At 37.4% G+C, this 20,386-nt stretch overlaps 3 protein-coding genes across 6 annotated transcripts in view; 2 read left to right on the plus strand and 1 right to left on the minus strand.

Moving 5' to 3' along the window:
- LOC133532184 (THAP domain-containing protein 5-like) overlaps positions 1-14,824 on the plus strand; it is a 30,171-nt gene extending 15,347 nt beyond the window's left edge. For 2 of the 4 annotated variants that reach the window (XM_061870734.1, XM_061870735.1), the window contains exons 3-4: positions 11,250-11,322; positions 11,797-14,824. In XM_061870734.1, the coding sequence (XP_061726718.1) occupies positions 11,250-11,322; positions 11,797-12,734 (1,011 nt within the window). In that variant the 3' untranslated portion in view covers positions 12,735-14,824. Of the gene's footprint in view, positions 1-2,237; positions 2,419-4,146; positions 4,346-11,249; positions 11,323-11,796 lie in introns of all 4 variants that reach the window. The other 2 variants (XM_061870732.1, XM_061870733.1) reach the window with 2 other exon arrangements.
- On the plus strand, positions 5,021-6,829 carry LOC133532186 (uncharacterized). The gene is made up of 2 exons (XM_061870738.1): positions 5,021-6,321; positions 6,693-6,829. Exons 1-2 carry the CDS (start codon positions 5,902-5,904, stop codon positions 6,696-6,698), a joined length of 426 nt encoding a protein of 141 aa, XP_061726722.1. The 5' UTR covers positions 5,021-5,901; the 3' UTR covers positions 6,699-6,829.
- A 20-nt stretch (positions 14,825-14,844) lies between the features above and the next one.
- Positions 14,845-19,117, minus strand: LOC133532183 (uncharacterized). Its single transcript, XM_061870731.1, has 4 exons — positions 18,383-19,117; positions 17,321-17,738; positions 15,721-15,876; positions 14,845-15,422 (listed from the first exon to the last, which is right to left on the minus strand). Exons 1-4 carry the CDS (start codon positions 18,839-18,841, stop codon positions 14,845-14,847), a joined length of 1,611 nt encoding a protein of 536 aa, XP_061726715.1. The 5' UTR covers positions 18,842-19,117.
- Positions 19,118-20,386: the final 1,269 nt, after the last annotated feature.

Below are 20,386 nucleotides of genomic sequence, written 5' to 3' on the forward strand. Positions count from 1 at the left end.
TTCTAATGAAGATTACGATTATAAACATCCTTTGTTATTGCCACGTCGTGATCACATCATTAATCTACTGGTCGATTACTACCATCGACACCATTTACATGCAGGACCTGAAACTCTTATATCTATTCTGCGACATCGATTCTGGATTATAGCAGCTCGATGTATTATTCGTCATCGGATTCATTTATGCAATTACTGCTTCCGGACCAAGCCAAAGGCTAACTGCCCAATGATGGCAGATTTACCAGCATGTAGGGTAAATCAAGTTGAGAAAGCCTTTATACATACTGGTTGCGATTACGCTGGTCCTTTGTATTGTACACCTGTTCGACGAAGGGGTGTGAAGAGTCAAAAGGTTTATTTGTGCTTATTCACATGTCTCACAACGCGAGCAATTCATTTAGAACTTGCAACTGACTTAAGTACAGCAAGTTTTATGTCAGCATTTAAGAGGTTTTTATCCAGACGCGGTCCTGTTAAATACATATACAGCGATAACGGAACCAACTTCCAGGGAGCCAATACATATTTGCAAGAAATTCATAATTTCCTTGCGAATGAGTATAGAGAGGCTTGGGAAAATGAACTATCAGCCAATAAGATAATTTGGCGATTTATTCCCCCCAGTGCTCCACATTTTGGAGGATGTTGGGAAAGTAATGTTAAATGCGTCAAATTACACTTGTATCGTACTATAGGTAAACAAATTTTGTCATTTCAGGAATTAATGACAGTTCTATGTGAAATTGAGGCTTTATTAAATTCTAGGCCACTATCCGTGTTAAGCTCTGATCCCGCTGAGCCTTCCGCATTGACACCAGCTCATTTTCTTAATGTTACTCCATTGAAATATCTTCCAGCTGCGTCTGTTGCGGAGGTAACATCTGATCATCTTTTACAAAGATATCAATTATTAGATCGTTTCAACACAACACAACACAATCAATCACAATCATTTTGGAAGAGGTGGCGCGATGAGTATTTGCACACGTTGCAAACCAGACAAAAATGGAATACTCCTTCTCAGCCTGTTAAGGAAGGAACAGTTGTAGTTATTCTTCAAGAGAATGTTATGCCTTTACATTGGCCGTTAGGTCTTATAACTAAACTCATGCCGGGCAAGGATGGTATTGCCAGAGTTGCTTTGGTTAAAACAAAATCAGGCATACTTAAAAGACCTTTAGTCAAATTATGTCCTTTGCCTTCTCAATAATATATGTATTTCTATTAGTAATTCGTTATTTCTCTTAAGTTATGTAGGCCTAATTTGTTTATGTTCATTTAGTTTTCTCTGAGCAATAAGGATGCTATTATGTAGTAAATGATTTATTTAAATAACTTTTTGAAAACTATTCCTTTCAAGGCCGGGGGAATGTTTGCGCCGCATAAATATAACCTTTTTTATTATCTATTCTGACCTCCTTGTCGGGTTTTCAAATAAACGGCAAGGCGGAAAAAGAAGTATATGTACATGACACATTTCAATGTCTGAAGAGAAAAAAATCCACAAATTACGATATTGCATGCACTACAAATAAATATATAAAGGAAAGTGAGATCCATATAATTCAAGCACATCAATATACAAGTGCCGCCGCTCTGTGGACGCTCAACAAGGAGTAACTCAGAACCAGTATAATTATTTCGGTAAGTTATTCCGCATCTCCACCTAAAAAATATATGATGTACATTACCATGCAAACTTCCACCGAAAATTGGTTTGAACGAGATCTAGTAAGTAGTTTTTTTTTAATACGTCATGAAATAAATAAAAAAAAATTTTTTCATCATACCCATACATGTGGGGTATCTATGGATAGGTCTTCAAAAATTATATTAAGGTTTCTAATATATTTTTTTTCTAAAGTGAATAGTTTGCGCGAGAGACACTTCCAAAGTGGTAAAATGTGTGTCCCCCCCCCTGTAACTTCTAAAATAAGAGAATGATAAACCTAAAAAATATATGATGTACATTACCATGCAAACTTCCACCGAAAATTGGTTTGAACGAGATCTAGTAAGTAGTTTTTTTTAATACGTCATAAATGGTACGGAACCCTTCATGGGCGAGTCCGACTCGCACTTGGCCGCTTTTAATTAAAGAAATGAAAAGAAGCGTATATCGATATATAACATGATTAAAATCGACCAGTCCCCATCCCTAAAAGCCCACACATACACGGCAGTCTAACCACCAAAATGGCTACGGCTTGAGTATTATTCAATTCTGTATTGAGAACAGACAACGTTGGGGCCTTGGCCCCGACCAAGCGTCGAGATTAGCTGTCGCTACTGACAATCTACGCGCGTCAGTTGTTGCAACAGGACGTCCGCGAAAATGGCACGTTGCGCGATAGTTAATTGCAACGGCCCAAAAAAAGCGAGCACCCGAAGGAAAGGACATATTTCCTACCACAGGTAATTAATTTTAAAATTATGCGCAAATTCATTTTAAAACTATTTTTAAGTATTCCAAGTTGTGATTCCAATAATATACCCAAGTAACTATAGATTAACGTTACAAAACTATAACTTTACATTACACGTCGCTTTGAGTGTTTGATCTGACGTTGACTGTAAATGTATGTACACCTGAAAAGGTAAAGTTTCGGTGTGACTAAATATTCAATTGTATATTCGACCTACAATGTAACCTGATTCTTACATACAATAAAAAACTTTGAACTTTGACGACGAATATCAGATCAAGCGATACGGTCGCCAAGTCGCACATAGTTTCGACTTCATCATGGTACGGGTCATTTATCATTCGTCTGTCAAATTTAGCGACTAGTATTGTTCGTTCTACAACATATATCAATAATCGATTTTAATCGATATTGGACGGACGAATGATATTAACTATTATAAAGATTAACCAATTTAGTAGTTATTGATATAAACAAGCTCATATCCTAATCTTACACGACAGCTTTAAAAAAAGGAGGATAATTTGAACATATACGACTACTTAGTCCGGTAATAAGTTCTGTCACAAAGATGTTTACTACCTAACAAAAAAGTTATAGGTACGGGTCCCTTATTATTCATATGCGTTGAAAGCTTATTTAATGCTGAATTACTTACAATATAATTTAACGTAATTTTCTGTCTCAGTTTTGCATAATTCTATGTAATACTCGGAAAAAAGCTATAAGAAAACATGCCAAAAATACGCGACCTATTTATTTAAGGTGATTTTGATTCTTGTTTATTATTTTTCTTTTTTACATGGTCTTCTTCTTCTTTCGTGTCTAGGTTCCCTTAAACAGCGGATGCCCAGAAAGCAGCAGTGCTGACAGCCCTGACTGTCGCGTCCCTCAGGTCAGATTCCGAGCAGGAGTACGGGCACGCGGGGCATGCCAAGAGCTGCGCCATGGTTTGCGGTGCTGTGTTGCAGGCGCATTGAGTAGAGTGGCCGCGAAGCAGTCCCCATCCGGCCATGTTTTGTTTACAACGGCCGACCTGAGACCTGAGCCTGTTCAGCGCCTTCCATATGGGTCATGGTTCTTTGTGGCCGGGTGGTAATTGTTCTGACACTGGAACATATGTGTCTGGTGGTGGGCATCGGCTCCGTTTCCGTTTTACATAGTTGAATCTTACTTACAACAAAAGCTGGATTTTTTATATTTCTTAAAATACATAATACATATTTTACCACACCTACTCGTCGGATGGCAATCAAAATTAAGCGTGTTACTGATAAAAACCCTAAGTTTGAAGGGTATTAGCTGAAGTACAGACTTGTCGGAGAACTAAGTACTGGTAATAAAATAGCGTTCTAATAAAGTAGGTTCATACAAATAAACAATTGTATCTATTTTATTAATGTGGCACTGATTTATATTCCCTTTTGTAAAGTATAATTTTTCACATTCCAGCCGCGTATTCGCGTCTGACGACAATCCCAAAGTAAACAAGTAGTAAATGAAGTCGAGATCTAAATATCAAACTAATTATATTACGTTTTAATCAGTATAAAACAAACTTTCAAATCATGGCTAACTTTTTGTATTAAAAGCTTTATATTAAATTTTATCAGTCAAAACCTTTGTGACAGAACTTATGAGCTGACTAAGTATATGTCTATACGTTTATTATGTTTATAAATTTCTATTGTGTTTATAGAAACTTTCATTATTTTAGTTTTCCACATGATCCAGTCGTAAAAGAAAAATGGATTGCAGCCACGGGACGGAAACACTGGTTCCCGACTAAACACAGTACTATCTGTTCCAAACATTTTGAAAATACCAGTTTCATTGAAGGGAAAAAGTTGCGATTGTTGAAAAAAACGGCATACCCCACTATTGATATACTAAAACTCATTGACAACGGTGATGAGGTCAGTGAATAGATGTCAGTGTTTTTATTATTATTAGCGTATAAAATATCCGGTACACCTATACTCGTTTGTGTTTTACAGAATCAAGATACTCCGCTAAAACCAAGCCCTGGTATTGGACGATTGGAGATATTTTAGTGTTTTATTTAATATTTCCGTTTTTTTTAATATCATTCGTCTGTCAGAAAATCGATGTCATTCATGTTAACCGATTTGTGATTTTTAGTTTCTTAATAGTTTCTTAGCCAAACCTGTGATAACTCGAGGCACATTCTAGGGTTTCATATCGATAAAAGAGATGTCGATATATACTACTATAAAAAGGTTCGATATCACACCTGATATCAAGCCTCTTAAGATAATAAACACACTTTGTTTTCTGATGCTTCAAAATTTTCGCCCGCCGGCTGTGTAGGAGTTGGTACCTACCACTCGCAATATGGAATAGTACAGAAGGCGAAGTGTCCTCCTGAAAGCTCGGTTTTCGCTGGAGAATGCATGGGTATTCTAAAATGCCTGGAATACTGTCGAGTGGCCCGCCTTAAGCGGTCTCTAATTTTTTCTGACTCGAAAAGTGCTCTACAATCTCTTCTTTTGGATCCATTTTTATCAAAACTACCTACATAACCCATTAATATTCTTAATCAAAGAGGAGATTGCGATATCCTACCGTCGGGATTGTGAAATCGTGCTCGCCTGGATTCCTATAGTCATTCAGGTACCTATTCCGGGAAATGAACTTGCGAACCATACAGCTAAACAGTCCGTAGCATGTGGGGACAAAATTCCTTTCAAAAATTGTGCTTTCTGTGATGTACCTATGTAGGTAGACACATATATATTGTTTTACGTGTGTCACGTACGTCAGTCCGGAATAAATCCTCGAACAAGTACAGTGCCTATTATTGACGAAACCTATCCGTATTCCTAGTCCCTCGGGATACATTACAGTGGCGACAGGTAGTGATAATTTCGCGTGTGCAGTACATTTAAATAAATTAAAATGTCGATCGGCAAGCTACACGAATTTAACGTCAGCAATGACGCGTGGTCATCGTACATGGATCGCGTGGAAATGTACTACAAGGTCAACGCAGTGCAAGACGACATGAAAGTGCCGGTATTAATTGCAGCGATGGGTGATGAGGCATATGAGCTACTGGAGAACTTGGCCAGTCCTACAAAGCCAGCGGAGCTAACCTTAGATAAAATAAAAGAACTAATGTCACATCATTTGCAGCCAACACCGTCGGTTTTAGCCGAAAGATACCGGTTCCGGCAAAGGCGGCAAAATGTCGGCGAAAATGTAGCTACGTATGTGGCGGAGTTAAAAAGGCTATCCAAGCATTGTAAATTTGGCTCAGAGTTGAACGGTAACCTTAGGGATCAGTTCATTTGTGGCTTAATCAGATTTGATTAGGCAGCGGCTTTTTGCGGAGGACGACAACATAACCTTTGCAGCTGCAGTCAAACTTGCTACATCATTGGAGGCTGCAGAGAGGGACGCGGCGATAGTGGAGCAAGGGAAGGTAACGGGTTCGAGCGGGACGGGAGATATGCAGGCCGTTATGTTTGCGAGTCGGGCGAGATCGGGCACATTCAGCGGAGGACAATCGCGGGCGCCTGTAGTTACGCAACAGCGGCGAAACGTAAATTCCAATGGCCGGCAAGAAAGGCACTGCGACGCCTGTGGCGCACGCAGTCATAATTACGCGAATTGCAAGTTCCGGGATTATGTGTGCAGCAAGTGTCAGCGTACAGGTCACTTGCGGCGGGTGTGCCCGGACTGGGGCGCGGCTACGGGACCCGCGGGCCGTGGCGGAGCGCGGGCGTCCGGCCGGCGCGGAGGGGCAGCGACGGCGGCGCCGGCGCGGAGTGCCATGCATTTTGGGGTGGCCGATCACGAACCAAGTGAGGATTACGGCGGAGACATCGAGGAAGAATTACATCACCTATGTTTAAATAACTATCCGGCGGTGAGTTTACCGATATGTATAGACAACATATATATTAATATGGAAGTAGATACTGGCGCGGCAATTTCCTGTATTAGTAAGGCCACATATGACCGATATTTTTCTCATATAAATATAGAACCCGATAAAACGGTATTCAATTACTACACGGGGCCACCTATTAGGCCTTTAGGTATTATTAGACCCTTAGTGACCTTCAATGAGTGCAGTAAACAATTAGAGTTGTTCATTATAGAGGGTGGCTCAACTTCTTTGTTGGGCAGGAGGTGGTTGGTCGAACTAAATATAAAAATACCAGAGTTAAAATGTAATTATGTAATAGACGAGGCCAGTGGACAAGGTAAACAAGACATTGTAAATTTGCTCGGCAGATATGAGGCGTTGTTCAGCGACGGACTGGGCCGGTACAAGGGCGGCAAGGCGACCTTGAGGGTGCGGGAGGGCGCAGCACCGGTGTTCCATCGCGCACGCCCGATGCCCTATGCGCTGCGCGAGCGCGTGGACGCCGAACTGGACGCCATGCTGAGCGCCGGCGTCATCGAGCCCGTCGACTGCTCGGACTGGGCATCACCACTGGTACCTATTAATAAGCCGGACGGTTCGCTTAGAATTTGTGCAGACTATAAAACTACCTTAAATCCGTATTTATTGGTCGATCGGTATCCTCTCCCTAAAATAGAAGATGTTCTTGTTAATTTAAATGGCAATATGTACTTTAGTAAAATTGATCTTTCACAAGCGTACAACCAAGTTGAATTGGACGACTCGAAACGTTACACGGTTATAAACACCCATCGAGGGTTGTTTCAGTACAATAGACTAGTGTACGGCTTATCATCTAGTGTAGGGATATTTCAGCGTATTATGATGAATTTATTAGGTAACATACCTAATGTACAAATATTTTTAGACGATGTTATTATCGGGGGCAAAACTCAATCGGAACATCTACAAGCCTTAGAAGCGGTTTTCCAACGTCTCCTTAATAACGGATTGAAATTGAGGAAAAATAAATGCGTTTTTTTGGCTAAGGAAGTAACTTACTTAGGGTATGTCGTTTCTAGGGAGGGCATCAAACCAGATACAACAAAGATAAAAGCGATTTTGCAAATGCCACAACCCCGTAACGTATCAGAGCTAAGGTCGTTTTTAGGGACAGTAAATTTTTTCGGTAGGTTTATTAAAAATCTCAGTTTAATATTGTCACCTCTTTATAAACTATTAAAAAAGGAGGCGGAGTGGCACTGGAGCAAGGAGTGCGGAGAATCTTTCGTGCAAGTAAAACGATTGTTGTCAGGCGCTAACGTATTAAGGCATTACGATCCAAGTAAACGTTTGATAGCAACTTGTGATGCGTCACCCCGGGGGGTGGGGGCGGTTTTGACCCAAATTGGACCGGACGGCGGCGAACGCCCGGTCGCGTACGCATCTCGTACCTTAAACAGCGCGGAGGCGAATTATTCACAGATACACCGTGAAGCTTTAGGTATTATTTTTTGTGTCAAGAAATTTCACCAGTACCTTTACGGACGTCATTTCACATTGCGCACAGATCATAAACCACTAGTATCAATATTTGGACCGAATACGGGTATACCGACAATGACAGCTAGCAGGATGCAGCGGTGGGCAATCATATTATCAGCTTATGATTATGAAATTGAATATGTGAATACGAAGGATAACTGCGCGGACGGGTTGTCTAGATTACCTAACGCTAATGAGACACGGAATAATTCATGTGATTCCATTCCCGAGCAAACGTATCTGCATTTCGCACAAGACGCGATGTTATTAGATTATAATAAGATTAAGTACTACACTATGCGCGATCCTGTTTTAGCTAGAGTATTAACTTTTGTTCGCGATGGTTGGCCAGATAATTGTGAATTTGATACGTTGAAGCCATATTTCAACAGAAAGTCAGAATTATATGACGAGCTGGGTTGTGTTATGTGGGGGCACCGGGTAGTAATACCGGAGAGGTGCCGCGATAAAGTTTTGAAAATTCTACATGAACCTCATATGGGTATAGTCAAGACCAAGGCGCTGGCCCGTAGTTATGTGTGGTGGCCGGGCCTCGACGAGACGGTGGAGGCGGCGTGCCGCGAGTGCGAGCCGTGCGCCGCGGTGGCTAGCGCCCCGCCGCGGCACGTGCCGCGCTGCTGGCCATGGCCAACGCGAGCATGGACTCGGGTACATGTAGATTTCTTGGGGCCTTTTCACGGAAAAATTTATTTAATACTAGTCGATGCTATGTCGAAATGGGTCGAAGTATTCCAAGTTCCCAGCACGGCCGCCGTATCAACCATCGAAAAATTAACCGAAGTATGGGCTAGATGGGGAATACCTAAACAATTGATAAGTGATAACGGCCCGCCGTTTTCGAGCAAAGAATTTTCAAACTTTTTAGCCATGGACGGGGTAGAACATATTTTTACGGCTCCTTATCACCCGGCGTCGAACGGAGCCGCGGAAAATTCGGTGAAAGTAATAAAGCAAGTTATTAAAAAAGCAGTTTTAGAAAAAAACGACGTACTAAACGCTATTAACACGTATTTGATTTATTATCGCAATACGGCGCACAGTTCCACAGGCGAGAGCCCCGCAATGCTCATGACAGGTAGGCAATTGCGAACGCGTTTAGATTTGCTAAAACCGGATGTAAGTATGAATGTAACTAAAAATCAGCAGCGGCAAACTCGCTTGGCCGGAGGGTCGGAACGGAAGATTGATGTGGGTGAGGACGTTTGGTTTCGAAAATATCTGAAAGGAGAGAAATGGCAACCGGGTAAGGTGTCAGGGGTTTTAGGTGATACGGATTATAACATAACTGATCGTCAGGGTAATATTATTCACCGCCATATCGACCAATTAAAACGGAGAGCGAGGAGTTCTATAGTCTGTCCAAGGGGTAGCGAGGAAAGTAATGAGACCGTGGCCCCGACCCCATCCCCAAAAATGCCACAGGTACCCAGGGATGAGCCTACAACGCCGCAAGCAAGTACCAGTGGGCTCAGGAGCGCGACGGGTGCCTCGACGCCGATGTTCGATGCTTCGCCGGCGCGAAGTATGGCGGAAGGGGAGGAAGAAGGCATAGAATGCTTCTCCACGCCCGGTAAGGATATGGGGAGTGGCGAGGAGCAAGTGGATCAGTCGACGACCCCCCTTGCACCGGCCCGGTCGCGGCCCTTTAGACAATGTAGATTGAAAAAGCCATCATATAAAGTATAGGCACGAGTAAATAGGCACTTAAGTCAATTAGGTTAATTAAATATATTCTTATTGCTGGATTGTGAAGCATTTCCTTATAGTGTTACATTAAGCAGATTTAAACTGAGTATCGTGATCTAAGTTAGCTCAAGCCACGTTACATATGTAATATCCTAGTAGGAGGTAATTTTTTAATATAAATAAAATAAAATACAAGATAACTCACTGATATAGTATTTATTGTTAATGTTATGTCTACGAATAATTACACCATTATGAATCGTATTCCTTGATTAGAAGATTCATGATTATAATTCATAGCGGTGGATTATTATTGGATGAACGGGGTCTCCCGGTAACAATGTATACTTATTGTTATGTAAATTGCAGAATGCATCTACCTGATTAGTGATTAACAACCCATGTTTTCCTTATTGTAAGTTAAATAGGATTTGAGTTAATATGGTACATACCTATTTGTAATACTACTAGTATTAATTAAGTGTGGAGAAGTGTGATGTACCTATGTAGGTAGACACATATATATTGTTTTACGTGTGTCACGTACGTCAGTCCGGAATAAATCCTCGAACAAGTACAGTGCCTATTATTGACGAAACCTATCCGTATTCCTAGTCCCTCGGGATACATTACACTTTCAACCTGATCTCTCTTCCTAAAAAATATCTTTATAATTCCTGGAACGCCCGTTGGCATGTATCGAGTAGGACTAAGGCTAAAAATTACGGGTTGTTGCAGCCGGACATAGGGCAAAAACGCTGGTTTTATAAGCTTTTCTTGAGCAAAAGGGCGACTTCAACTATTATCCGAATGAGATTAAATCACTGCCTCTCCCTAGTTCACCTATCTAAGATGCATTATCGGGACACATCCTTATGTGAGTGTGGCCTGGATGATGGAACCCTGAACCATATTATCCTGAATTGCCCCCGTCTTAATCATTCTCATTTGTACTCTGGTCTCATTTTTCAAAAAATCCCTCTTCCGACGCATATGCCCTCTCTTTTAACTCCTAATCCCTCTGTATTTCGAATCCTTTCAAATTTATAACTATACCTTGCTCCTTAATCTGACCAACACTTTCGTGTTAAATTCGCAATCCCTACTATATTGACGTGATGCTGGCAAATGCCCTCGCGGCGATAGCCATTAAAAAAAAAAAAAAAAATATTAATAATATATGAGGTAATATTCCGCTACGATTGTTACGAAGTCCAAAATAATCATGCCGCCCAAGAAAGTCACGCCCAAGTGAATATTCTAAACCTTTAGCGCCAATGTGGAAATACTGACCTGGTTTAAAATAAAAGTAAATTCTTGAAAAAAAACACCTTTTTAAAATTTTAGAAGCAGTATATGGCGCCATTGATTTTCAAAATAACAAATATCAATGAAAAATTAAACTTAAGCAGCTCTTTGGCTCTTGTTTATGGTAAAATGTTGCCAGCGATTACAAACTGATGGTAAATACTTGTTTTACAGCATTTATCTATACCATTCCATTACCAGAGGGCCTACCGCAAAAATCGAAGTTCGTCAATTGCGGACATTTTTCTCTGTCACTCTAATTACGTCTTCGTAAGAGTAAAAGAGAAAGATCCCCGCAATTTGCGAAGTTCGGTTTTCGCGGTAGGCCAACCTGGTGCCTGTTCCATTATAGGGGTGTTTACTATATGCATGTCTCCTTGTTTCAGGTAAATACGGGTGATACAGAGCCAGGCCCGTCGAAGAGGACTCGGCATGATTCAAACAGCTCGAGCGACTCAGGTAGGATCTATATTTTTTATTGTGCTGATTATAATTTAATGTACTCCTACTCATAGAATCTCACGGCATATTTTTTCTTTTTTAAATAACGAATAAATATTGCCCACAGATTAGACAATGATATACTTGATAGACCCAAGGGCTGATAAAACCCGACAGATTCGAACCGCTCATTCTGATGTCATAAGGAGCAAAAAAATTTTTTGGGGGAATAAATTATTTGATGACGTATTAGTAGCCAATCTTCTTTAATTTAAATTACTCCTTTTCAATAACTTTAGGATACCTTTTATACACAGTAGTTTTTATAGTAGTATATATTTCGGTGAGTTAGACTTAGTATAATTTACTCTTTTATACAGGTTTTATAGTTGTATCGAATGTTTCCTTTTCAAAACCTCTTTTTTAGTTATAAATAATAAATATTCAACTTTGTGTGTTATTTTCTGGTTTTAATCGAAACCTTTGTTTCAGATTCTAATGAGAAAGTCATTGAGCAATGTCGCTTCTGCGCAGAATACAGTAAAGACTGTATTGATACTTGCTACATACCATTCCTTATGGAAAACAAAGCCTTCATAGTCTTCAACGATTTAAGTATTAAACTGGACTTTACAGATAATGCTTTACCACAAACTGTTTGCCGCGACTGTAACAGTAAACTTCAGGAGATGATAAACTTCATTATACAAGTAACAGAAGCGCAAAAGAAATTTAAAGTTGAAGCTAAGAGCAATAGAAAAGTATATGATTTCAAAAATGAGTCAATAAAAAAGAAAGAAACAAAAAAACAAACGATAAAGTCAAATGAACAAACATATAGAAAAGACGATGATAGAGTCACTAATGATGCAATTGGAATTAAAATAATTACAAAAAATTATGATGATGATGAAGATACTAGAGACGCTTTTGAACATAGAGATATTAAAGTAGAATATGAATCACCAACGGATGAAGATCTCATCAGAGATACACATACAATTAAAACAGAACGAGAATCAGATGATACTACAGAAATAACAGATTCTTTACCTGCTGAAGAACCTATGTTCTTTAAAGGGTTTAAAAGGAAAAATGAAGATACTGCTATAGCAAAGAAAGCTAAAGTTATTAGTGAAGAAGAAGTGGAAATAAAAGAAGAAGTAACAAATGACGCAATTGAAGATTATCATGAAGTTCAATTACAATATGACAGTGAGTCAGCTAGAACTGGGAATGTTACACCTGGGACTGTCACAACTGAGAATGTTACACCTGGGACTGTCACTACTGAGAATGTTACACCTGGGACAATTACAACTGGGATTGGTGCATCTAGTGCTTTAGCTAGTGTTAAATATATTACTATTGATGGAACCACTGGAAGATTTAGTGTTGAACCTGGAAATAAAAGAATGAAGATAGAGTGAACATTGCAAGAGACAAATGAAAGTGATTCAAGTAAAAATAAGCTAGTTTTGTGGATATTGTGAGATACAAAACAAATTAACCAACAGTATTTTTAAGTAAGTTTTAGTATATAAATTCTAAAATGGAAGAATTTCTATATTTTTTTAAATAGCCAGTCAAACAACTTTGTCAGTAGAAAAAGGCGCGAAATTAAAATTTTATATGAGACGATAATCCTTCGCTGACTACTGACGGAAATGGCTTGACAGACTATATATGTGCAATTAACAATTATTAAGAGATTGCCTTGTACTGTTTCTGTATTTGATTGTAAAGTTAAGTACAGTCGGCATCAAATAGTAGGTACAGTCAAGTCTGAAAATATCGATACAAAAAATGTTCCAAAATTATGTATACACTACCTTAATATATGAGCAATAAAGTCTTGTATACATATTTTTGGCACTTTTTTCGTATCGATATTTTCAGACGTGACCGTACTTAACAGCCTAAGCGGCGAAATAACTGCTGCTAATATTGCAATATCATAGTTGTCTTTAAATGGTATAATTTTTGATCACTCCCATGTAAATGAAGATAATCTATGTGTAACTATAGAATCTAGAGCTGATGAAAGTAATGAAATACGTATACCGTTCAAAACAGACATCGATCGGCAGCATAATTTTTTAGCACTCATTTTTTCATTTATATTTCTATACTTCAATTATAATAGTAAATAAAATGAATCAAATTTTTGTAACTGTAAACAAATCATTTACTCATAATGCTCATTTTTCATTTCACATAACAGTTCACACAAAACATACTTAATATTGAGAAATAGAGATATTGTTTTCACCACACCAGCTACGGTGGTAGCTCGGTCGCATTTTTATCGCTTTCCACCATGTCTGTCACGTTCTAACAAGTATGTAAGTGCGAAAGTGACAGGCGATAAAAATGCAACCATGCTGCCACCACTCTGATAAGATAACTCTTGGTACTTCTAAAACTGATGAACAGTTGCAGCAAAACTATAAAATCTATTTATTATATACATATAATCTGTAAATATATAGTGACGTATAAGATGTAAATTTTATGAATAAATAATTGAATTGAATTGAATCGTAAAAATATCAGCAATTTATTGATGCAGTTATTGTTCTTAAAAAACATAGAATTATTATAGATATGTTTGTCTAACTTGAAAATAAGAATTTCACAAAAGGATCTTCAAACACCAGAATTGTATAAATAATACTAGTCTAGTTCTAGAATAAAATCTAAATGTCAAGAATTACGTATATATACCTATACATTGACTTATTAAATTTTCATCATTATTAACAATAATAAATAATTAATTCTTTTCAATCACACTTAATCCCAGGGTGTTTTATCATTCATGTAGTCTTGTGTGCTATAATAGGATTTAGAGATAAGCTTAAGTTTAACATAATTTTTAATTTACCAACAGACAATTCAGTGATGATATTAGGAAGTTTAGTGTAAAATCTTACACAATGATTACCCACGAATGAATTTCTAATTTCATGGAGCCGATTGAAGGGCACTGCGAGCTTGCTTATATCTAATATTAATCTTGGAGGCCTTGGTCACTTTTTCTTAGTATATAACATTTATTTTAGTTTATAATCTTATGTATGTCGCAGTTTTTCTTAAAACTGGCAATGTTTTTATGTACATACAGAATAGGCTCATAAATATATTGACAGTGCACTGTCATTATTTTTTATGTCCTTAAACTATACCTATTTGAGAAACTTACATTTATGGTAAAGAAAGAGTAACTCATATTATAACAAGTAGAAAATTGTATATTTTGTATTCCATCATCTTATTTCAAGACAGTATTGTTTTATATGAACAACAAAATAAAAATAATATATGAAAGAAAGATATTCAGTCTTATACTTTCAATATTTCATATCTTTACATAATATTCAAATATGTGTTACCATTATATTGTTTAGAACTAACTTAACCTACTATATTTTAGTTTGGGACTGATGGTGTGATGGTTGATATATCCCAAATCCCAATTGTAGTAAAGGTGTACACAATATACATATTTTGTACCTTATTGTGTTCATTTTAGTCATTTCATTCTCCACTACTAGCTTTTTTGCCTTTCACGTGTATATCACTAAACATCTGCTTCCCTTTTTGATAATCAAAATTAAGTTCTAACTCACTAGGCTTCACTTCAGTCCCCGTATCACTAAAATCAACACCATCTTCACTATTCCCATCATTGTCAACTATTTCTTCTTTAATGTCAAATATTAATTCTGTATTTAGATTTTTTAAACTTTCTTCATTTTTAACTTTCTTCAGCTTTTCATCATCAACTTCATGTTGTCTTTTATGAGTTTCTTTCAAAAAAACCGTTTCACCGAGAGTTAATGAATCTTCAAGAATATTAACTGTACTTTCACGTGAATCTTCATCCGTGGACTCAAATTCAACTTTGACTATTTGAGTATCAATTTCTATGTGTTGAAAGTCATTGGTGTGATATTGGGTCGAACTGTTTGCATTTGTAGCATTGTTTGGACATATGCTGACAAGTGAGAATTGTGCAATGTTGACTTGTTTGATGAATTCGAAGGTTTCTAGTAGCTTGGTGTCGCAGTCGCGGCAGACGGTTTTCGGGAGAGCGTCTATGCTGAAGTCCAGTTCTGGAAACAGGTAAAAAATTGTAAGTGCCACATCATACCTCATGTGATACCAATGAATCTCATATTTTGTCACTGAAATCCAATGGGGTTGGCCAGTCGAAGACAGATAGATGTGTGTTATGTATAGGAATAGTGCCAACCTTTTTTTTTTTATGGCCTGGACGCTAATGCAGCTAGCTAAAACTAGAGACAGGTGAAACCTATGATTTATACAAATAATAATTATAATAATAAACTTAGCAATTCATCGAAAAATACCCTAAAGGAACCCTAGTGAAATGGGCATAAAGTTACGTACCCACTCGCAAATTATTGAGTGCAAGTGTAGTCTTATTGCCCATGAAATATGGCTTCTGGACGACCGGAGAACATTCTTTGAAGTCACCGCAAAAACGGCACTGGTCGCCTCTGTTCGGCTCTGGAGGTTCTGGCTGTGTTCGCCTGGAGTCGGGATCTGGAAAAAAATCATAAAACATATAGATTTGTTTATAATACCCCATCAAAAGTATAGATGGTGTCATTTTGCAGTAAATATATTGTCAAATTTCAGCAAATGAATGGGAACAAGTAGTGCTTGGTACTTGAGCTGTGAAGTGTGGGGTATTTTGGTAACTTAATTGTAATAAAAAGATATTTTACTAAACAATTTTTTGCCCAGAAATTAATATCTGATAAAATTTGAACACAAACTGTTTTCTTATTTAGACGGTCATCTACTTTTCTTAGGACCACAATGGTGGTAAACAAGTATACCTACAGGCATAATTTTCATTAATTGCTGGATAATACAAATATGGCAGTGGCAGAATAACAGCATCCGTTGCTGGAAGTCTTTAGGGCCACTGTGCCCAGAGCCCTTTTGGTGCAGACATTAGCTGAGCCACTTGCCTTTTCAATTAGTTTGTAAGCATTATTGTGTATTTTTACAATGTACCGATGTTTAAACTTTTTGAATAAACGTCTTTATTATAATTGTTATAATGTATATGATAGTTTTTATTGCTGTTAGATTTATTTATTAAAATAACAAAATTCATTAACTAATACAGATTCACTACTTTACTCTTTTTTTTAAATAACCTATATTGTTTGTTTGTTTGTTTAAACTTTATTGCACAAATTTACTCTCTGGCATTCTCTACCAGTCAACCATTGGGCTAAACAGAAATAGTTAGTTTGGTGCAGGATTGTAAAGAGTTTATATGGGAATAGACACAAGTCGAGACTACTATGATACTATACTTACACAAATATATATTTTAAATATACCTACATATATACATATTCAATATATATATAAATAAACATACATATATATAATAATTATGTACCTATTAGTGTGAGATATCACGCAGATATTTAGTCACGAATGTTTTCAAATAGGTGCTTACGCAACTTGCTTTTGAATGTAAGCTTGCTCTGAGCTTGTTTGATAGGTTGAGGGAAAGCATTCCACAGACGTATTGCTTGGCAAGTGAATGAGTTGGACAAGAATCCAGTCTGATGAGGGAGGACAGCCAGCTTCAGAGTTCGAGAAGCATGAAGAACATAACCAGGATGGGCTGTTATAAATTCAAATTTAGACCTGAGATAACTGGGTGCAGCTGGTTCAAATAAAATTGGATACAGAGTACATAAAATTCGCAATGATCTGCGTTCACGAATTGCGAGCCATTGGAGTTTAGCAAAAAGCAGAGACATGGCCATATTTGCGGAGGTTAAAAACGAATCTGATGCAAGATGTTGAGGAGACGATCAAGTTTGGAAAGCCAGGCCTGTGTAATGTTAGTGCAACACACATCAGCGTAGTCAATGATATATGGTGTCCCACTTTACTCATTTAACAAAAACAGACACAGAATGTTGAAAACATTATCTTCCAAACATTTCTTTCTTACCCTTAACAAATGTTTCACCTTCACACCGTTTAATCTTAGCTGCAGCCTTATCAACAGGTACCCGTGCCACTGTACGAAGAGTATGTCCCGTAAAAGACTTAGCATCGGGCAAGTTCAAAAACTCCGCTATCTCTTTAGGCATTGTACTAAATTTGTTTATCCCAACCACTTGCGCACGGCATCTACCATTTCTAAATGCTTGGAAAAAGCGATTACTTCTTGAAGCTACACGTAAGTCTTGATATTTTTTTAATATATTATAGTATTTCCCTTGGACCACAAAATAATCTTGTGATCTGTTTTTGCTACGAGCTAATTTTATGATAAATTTTTCTCCATGGTTCTCTATGTGGTTTGTTGTGAGGTTTGATAATTCTTGCCGCCTCAGACCTCCCGTGACTCCAAGAATTAGGGCTACCTGTAATTAAGGAAATAGATAGTAATTTAATTAAGATAAGTAACTTAATTTAATTAAGTAATTTAAGTAACATAAGAAACATCTATTTAAATTTTTTGTAGTAGGTTGAAGATCATTGCAAATAATTTATTTATACATACTAATGTGTATATTAAGAGCGAGTTCATGTATTTGCCACTAAACTCAAGTAGCAAGGAGCAAATATGTATGAAACATTTCACACAACACACATTTGTAATAAACACTAGTAAATGAGTAAACAGGCCCCAGTGTGAAGGCCAGCATTTACCCATATGCTATAGATCAGGGGTGGCCAACTTGATTAGACCCAAGATCTCCTGTTTACTAATGAAACCCTGTGCGATCTACCAATTATATACTTCTTGAAACCTTAAATGAAACTGGTCTACATATTTATATTTTTTGCCTTGCCACAATCGACTGGACTAACAGTCGCAATCAACCTGTTGGCCACCCCTGCTATAGATGTAGTGCATAATTGTTTTCCATCATATTTTCTCGGAACGTTCGTATTTGTCATCCTACTTCAGTCAACTTCAGTACTTTTTGAACCGAGACTGACGGAAATTGCAAGACACGTTCGTACAAGAAAAAAAAATCCAATATTTGTTAATTCAACTTACCTTAATAGCAAGATATTTATTATCAGGCGCCTCATCTATAAACTTCTCAACATTCTCAAATGTGAGAACCTTCACTTTCTTAACATATCCTTTAGATAAGTTCTTTAAAAACGCGCCTAATTGGGCATATTCTTTTATATTGACATTGTGCCTGCGTTTCAAACCACATTTCAACATGGAATAAAAAGCCCATAAAGAAGTAGGTTTATATTTCGCGGATATTTGTTCAAAGTACATCAACAACACTTCTTCACAGAACGAAGTGATGTTCTTTTCTTTTTGCCAAGAAATAAAGTTTTCGTATGTTGTGTTATACTTTTCTTTTGACTTCGCCGGTAATTCATGGGATGACATGTTTCCGACTTTAAGATGAAAGGTCAAAATAAATACAAATTCCAAGCAATACAGCTTACAACGACGTATAAATACAATGTCAATAACAGCGATGGTGGATTGCATTGCAGTTTGCAGTCAGTGGGTTGTGTCATTAATGACATTAATTCTTTACCACAGATAATGTAAAATGTAAGGGTTTCGTTCAGAAACATGAGGCAATATAGCGATTAGTCTAAAACAAATTGTAAAGTGGAGTAAAGTAAGTATATAGGAAGTCTAAAATGAATCTTCTAAGAGCATGTCGGGCCATGCTGAATGTAGGGTTTCGTAGTTACCAAACGCAGCGCTTTGTAGAGTCAGACAAAGATAAGTTGACAGCGATATTCAGTCTAGACAATGCAAGTGTTATTTTAAACGTCAAACTTCTATGAAATTATGACGTTTACTCGGTTTACTTAACACTTGCACAGGTTGGGCCTTGCCCGTCATAACGACGATCATTCATAAAAATATGTACCAACCTATTTAAATCAGTAGGGCTAATGTCGGCTCTTTATCATTTGTCACCATGTCTGTCACGTTCTAACAAGTATGTAAGTGCGAAAGTGACAGGTGATAAAAAATGCGACCATGATAACGCTGCAGGGGGCTTACCGCGAAAACCGAAATTGCGGGGATCTTTCTCTTTTACTCTTACTAGGACGTAATTAGAGTGACAGAGAAAAATGCCCGTAATTGACGAACTTCGATTGTCCCGGTAGGGGCCCAGATCAGATTACAATCCGTCAACTTGTAATTTAGGCTAACCGCCTATAAAACCATACAAATAAATCAACGTTTAAAACACGTTTTTTGTTATCTTCCGAAGTTAAACTACGTTTTTTTTAAATATTTCTTTAATCAGAAAAATTACTAGTTAACACAGACATAACTATATAAAATAATCTTGTGGAAGTCAACTAGCATTGTTGTCATAAGTCAACTGATGTTTTTGTGTTTAGTTTAGATGTTATTTAATTTCATTTCTACAATTATATGTAGCACTGCATAGTCAGCATCGAAAAGAAAGTGACGGCCAAAAATATGTTGTAACACACTTTGTCACCACAGAAAAAGGGACGTGTTTCACGTGTTATATTATACATTAGGCCACTTTGGTCTGGACAGTGACAATAAGTGAAATGTCAAGTGAAGTGGCAATAGAAAAATAGAAATGGCAAATAATGTAAACAAATATGACGGATTTCGTTAGCATCTGACATATAATCTAAAAGTTGTTTTCATTGAAATATTAATGATACGTTTATTTCATTACTTTTTGCAGCAGTTCATAGTATATTTTATGATCATCATAGTATATTTTAACTAGTAATTGATATACATTAAATATTTTACAGTACATATGGTGCTACTTTACAGCACTAGTGCGATAATCAGCACATTATGTAACAATGACGAAAATTTAAAGGACCATATGTACTGTAAAATGTTGTACGACTATACATGTGCGAATTGGCAATTCGCAACTCGTGTCGATTTAAAACACTGTAATGTACTATTACAGTACATATGGTGCTATTTTAGGGCACTAGTGCGATATTAACCACATTACGTAACTATGTCGAAAATTTAAAGCCAAATGTTCTATAAGTAAATAAATATTATAGG

The sequence above is a fragment of the Cydia pomonella genome, chromosome 26 (assembly GCF_033807575.1).
Source record: "Cydia pomonella isolate Wapato2018A chromosome 26, ilCydPomo1, whole genome shotgun sequence".
NCBI classification, from domain to species: domain Eukaryota; kingdom Metazoa; phylum Arthropoda; class Insecta; order Lepidoptera; family Tortricidae; genus Cydia; species Cydia pomonella.

Coding starts and splice junctions, on each gene's coding strand:
- LOC133532183 (XM_061870731.1), bottom strand. CDS start 18,841: ATGCAATCCACCATCGCTGTTATTGACATTGTATTTATACGTCGTTGT. Junction 17,739..18,382: donor ATAAATATCTTGCTATTAAG/GTAAGTTGAATT, acceptor CCTTAATTACAG/GTAGCCCTAATTCTTGGAGT. Junction 15,877..17,320: donor AGGTGAAACATTTGTTAAGG/GTAAGAAAGAAA, acceptor ATTTTTTTCCAG/ATCCCGACTCCAGGCGAACA.
- LOC133532186 (XM_061870738.1), top strand. CDS start 5,902: ATGCAGGCCGTTATGTTTGCGAGTCGGGCGAGATCGGGCACATTCAGC.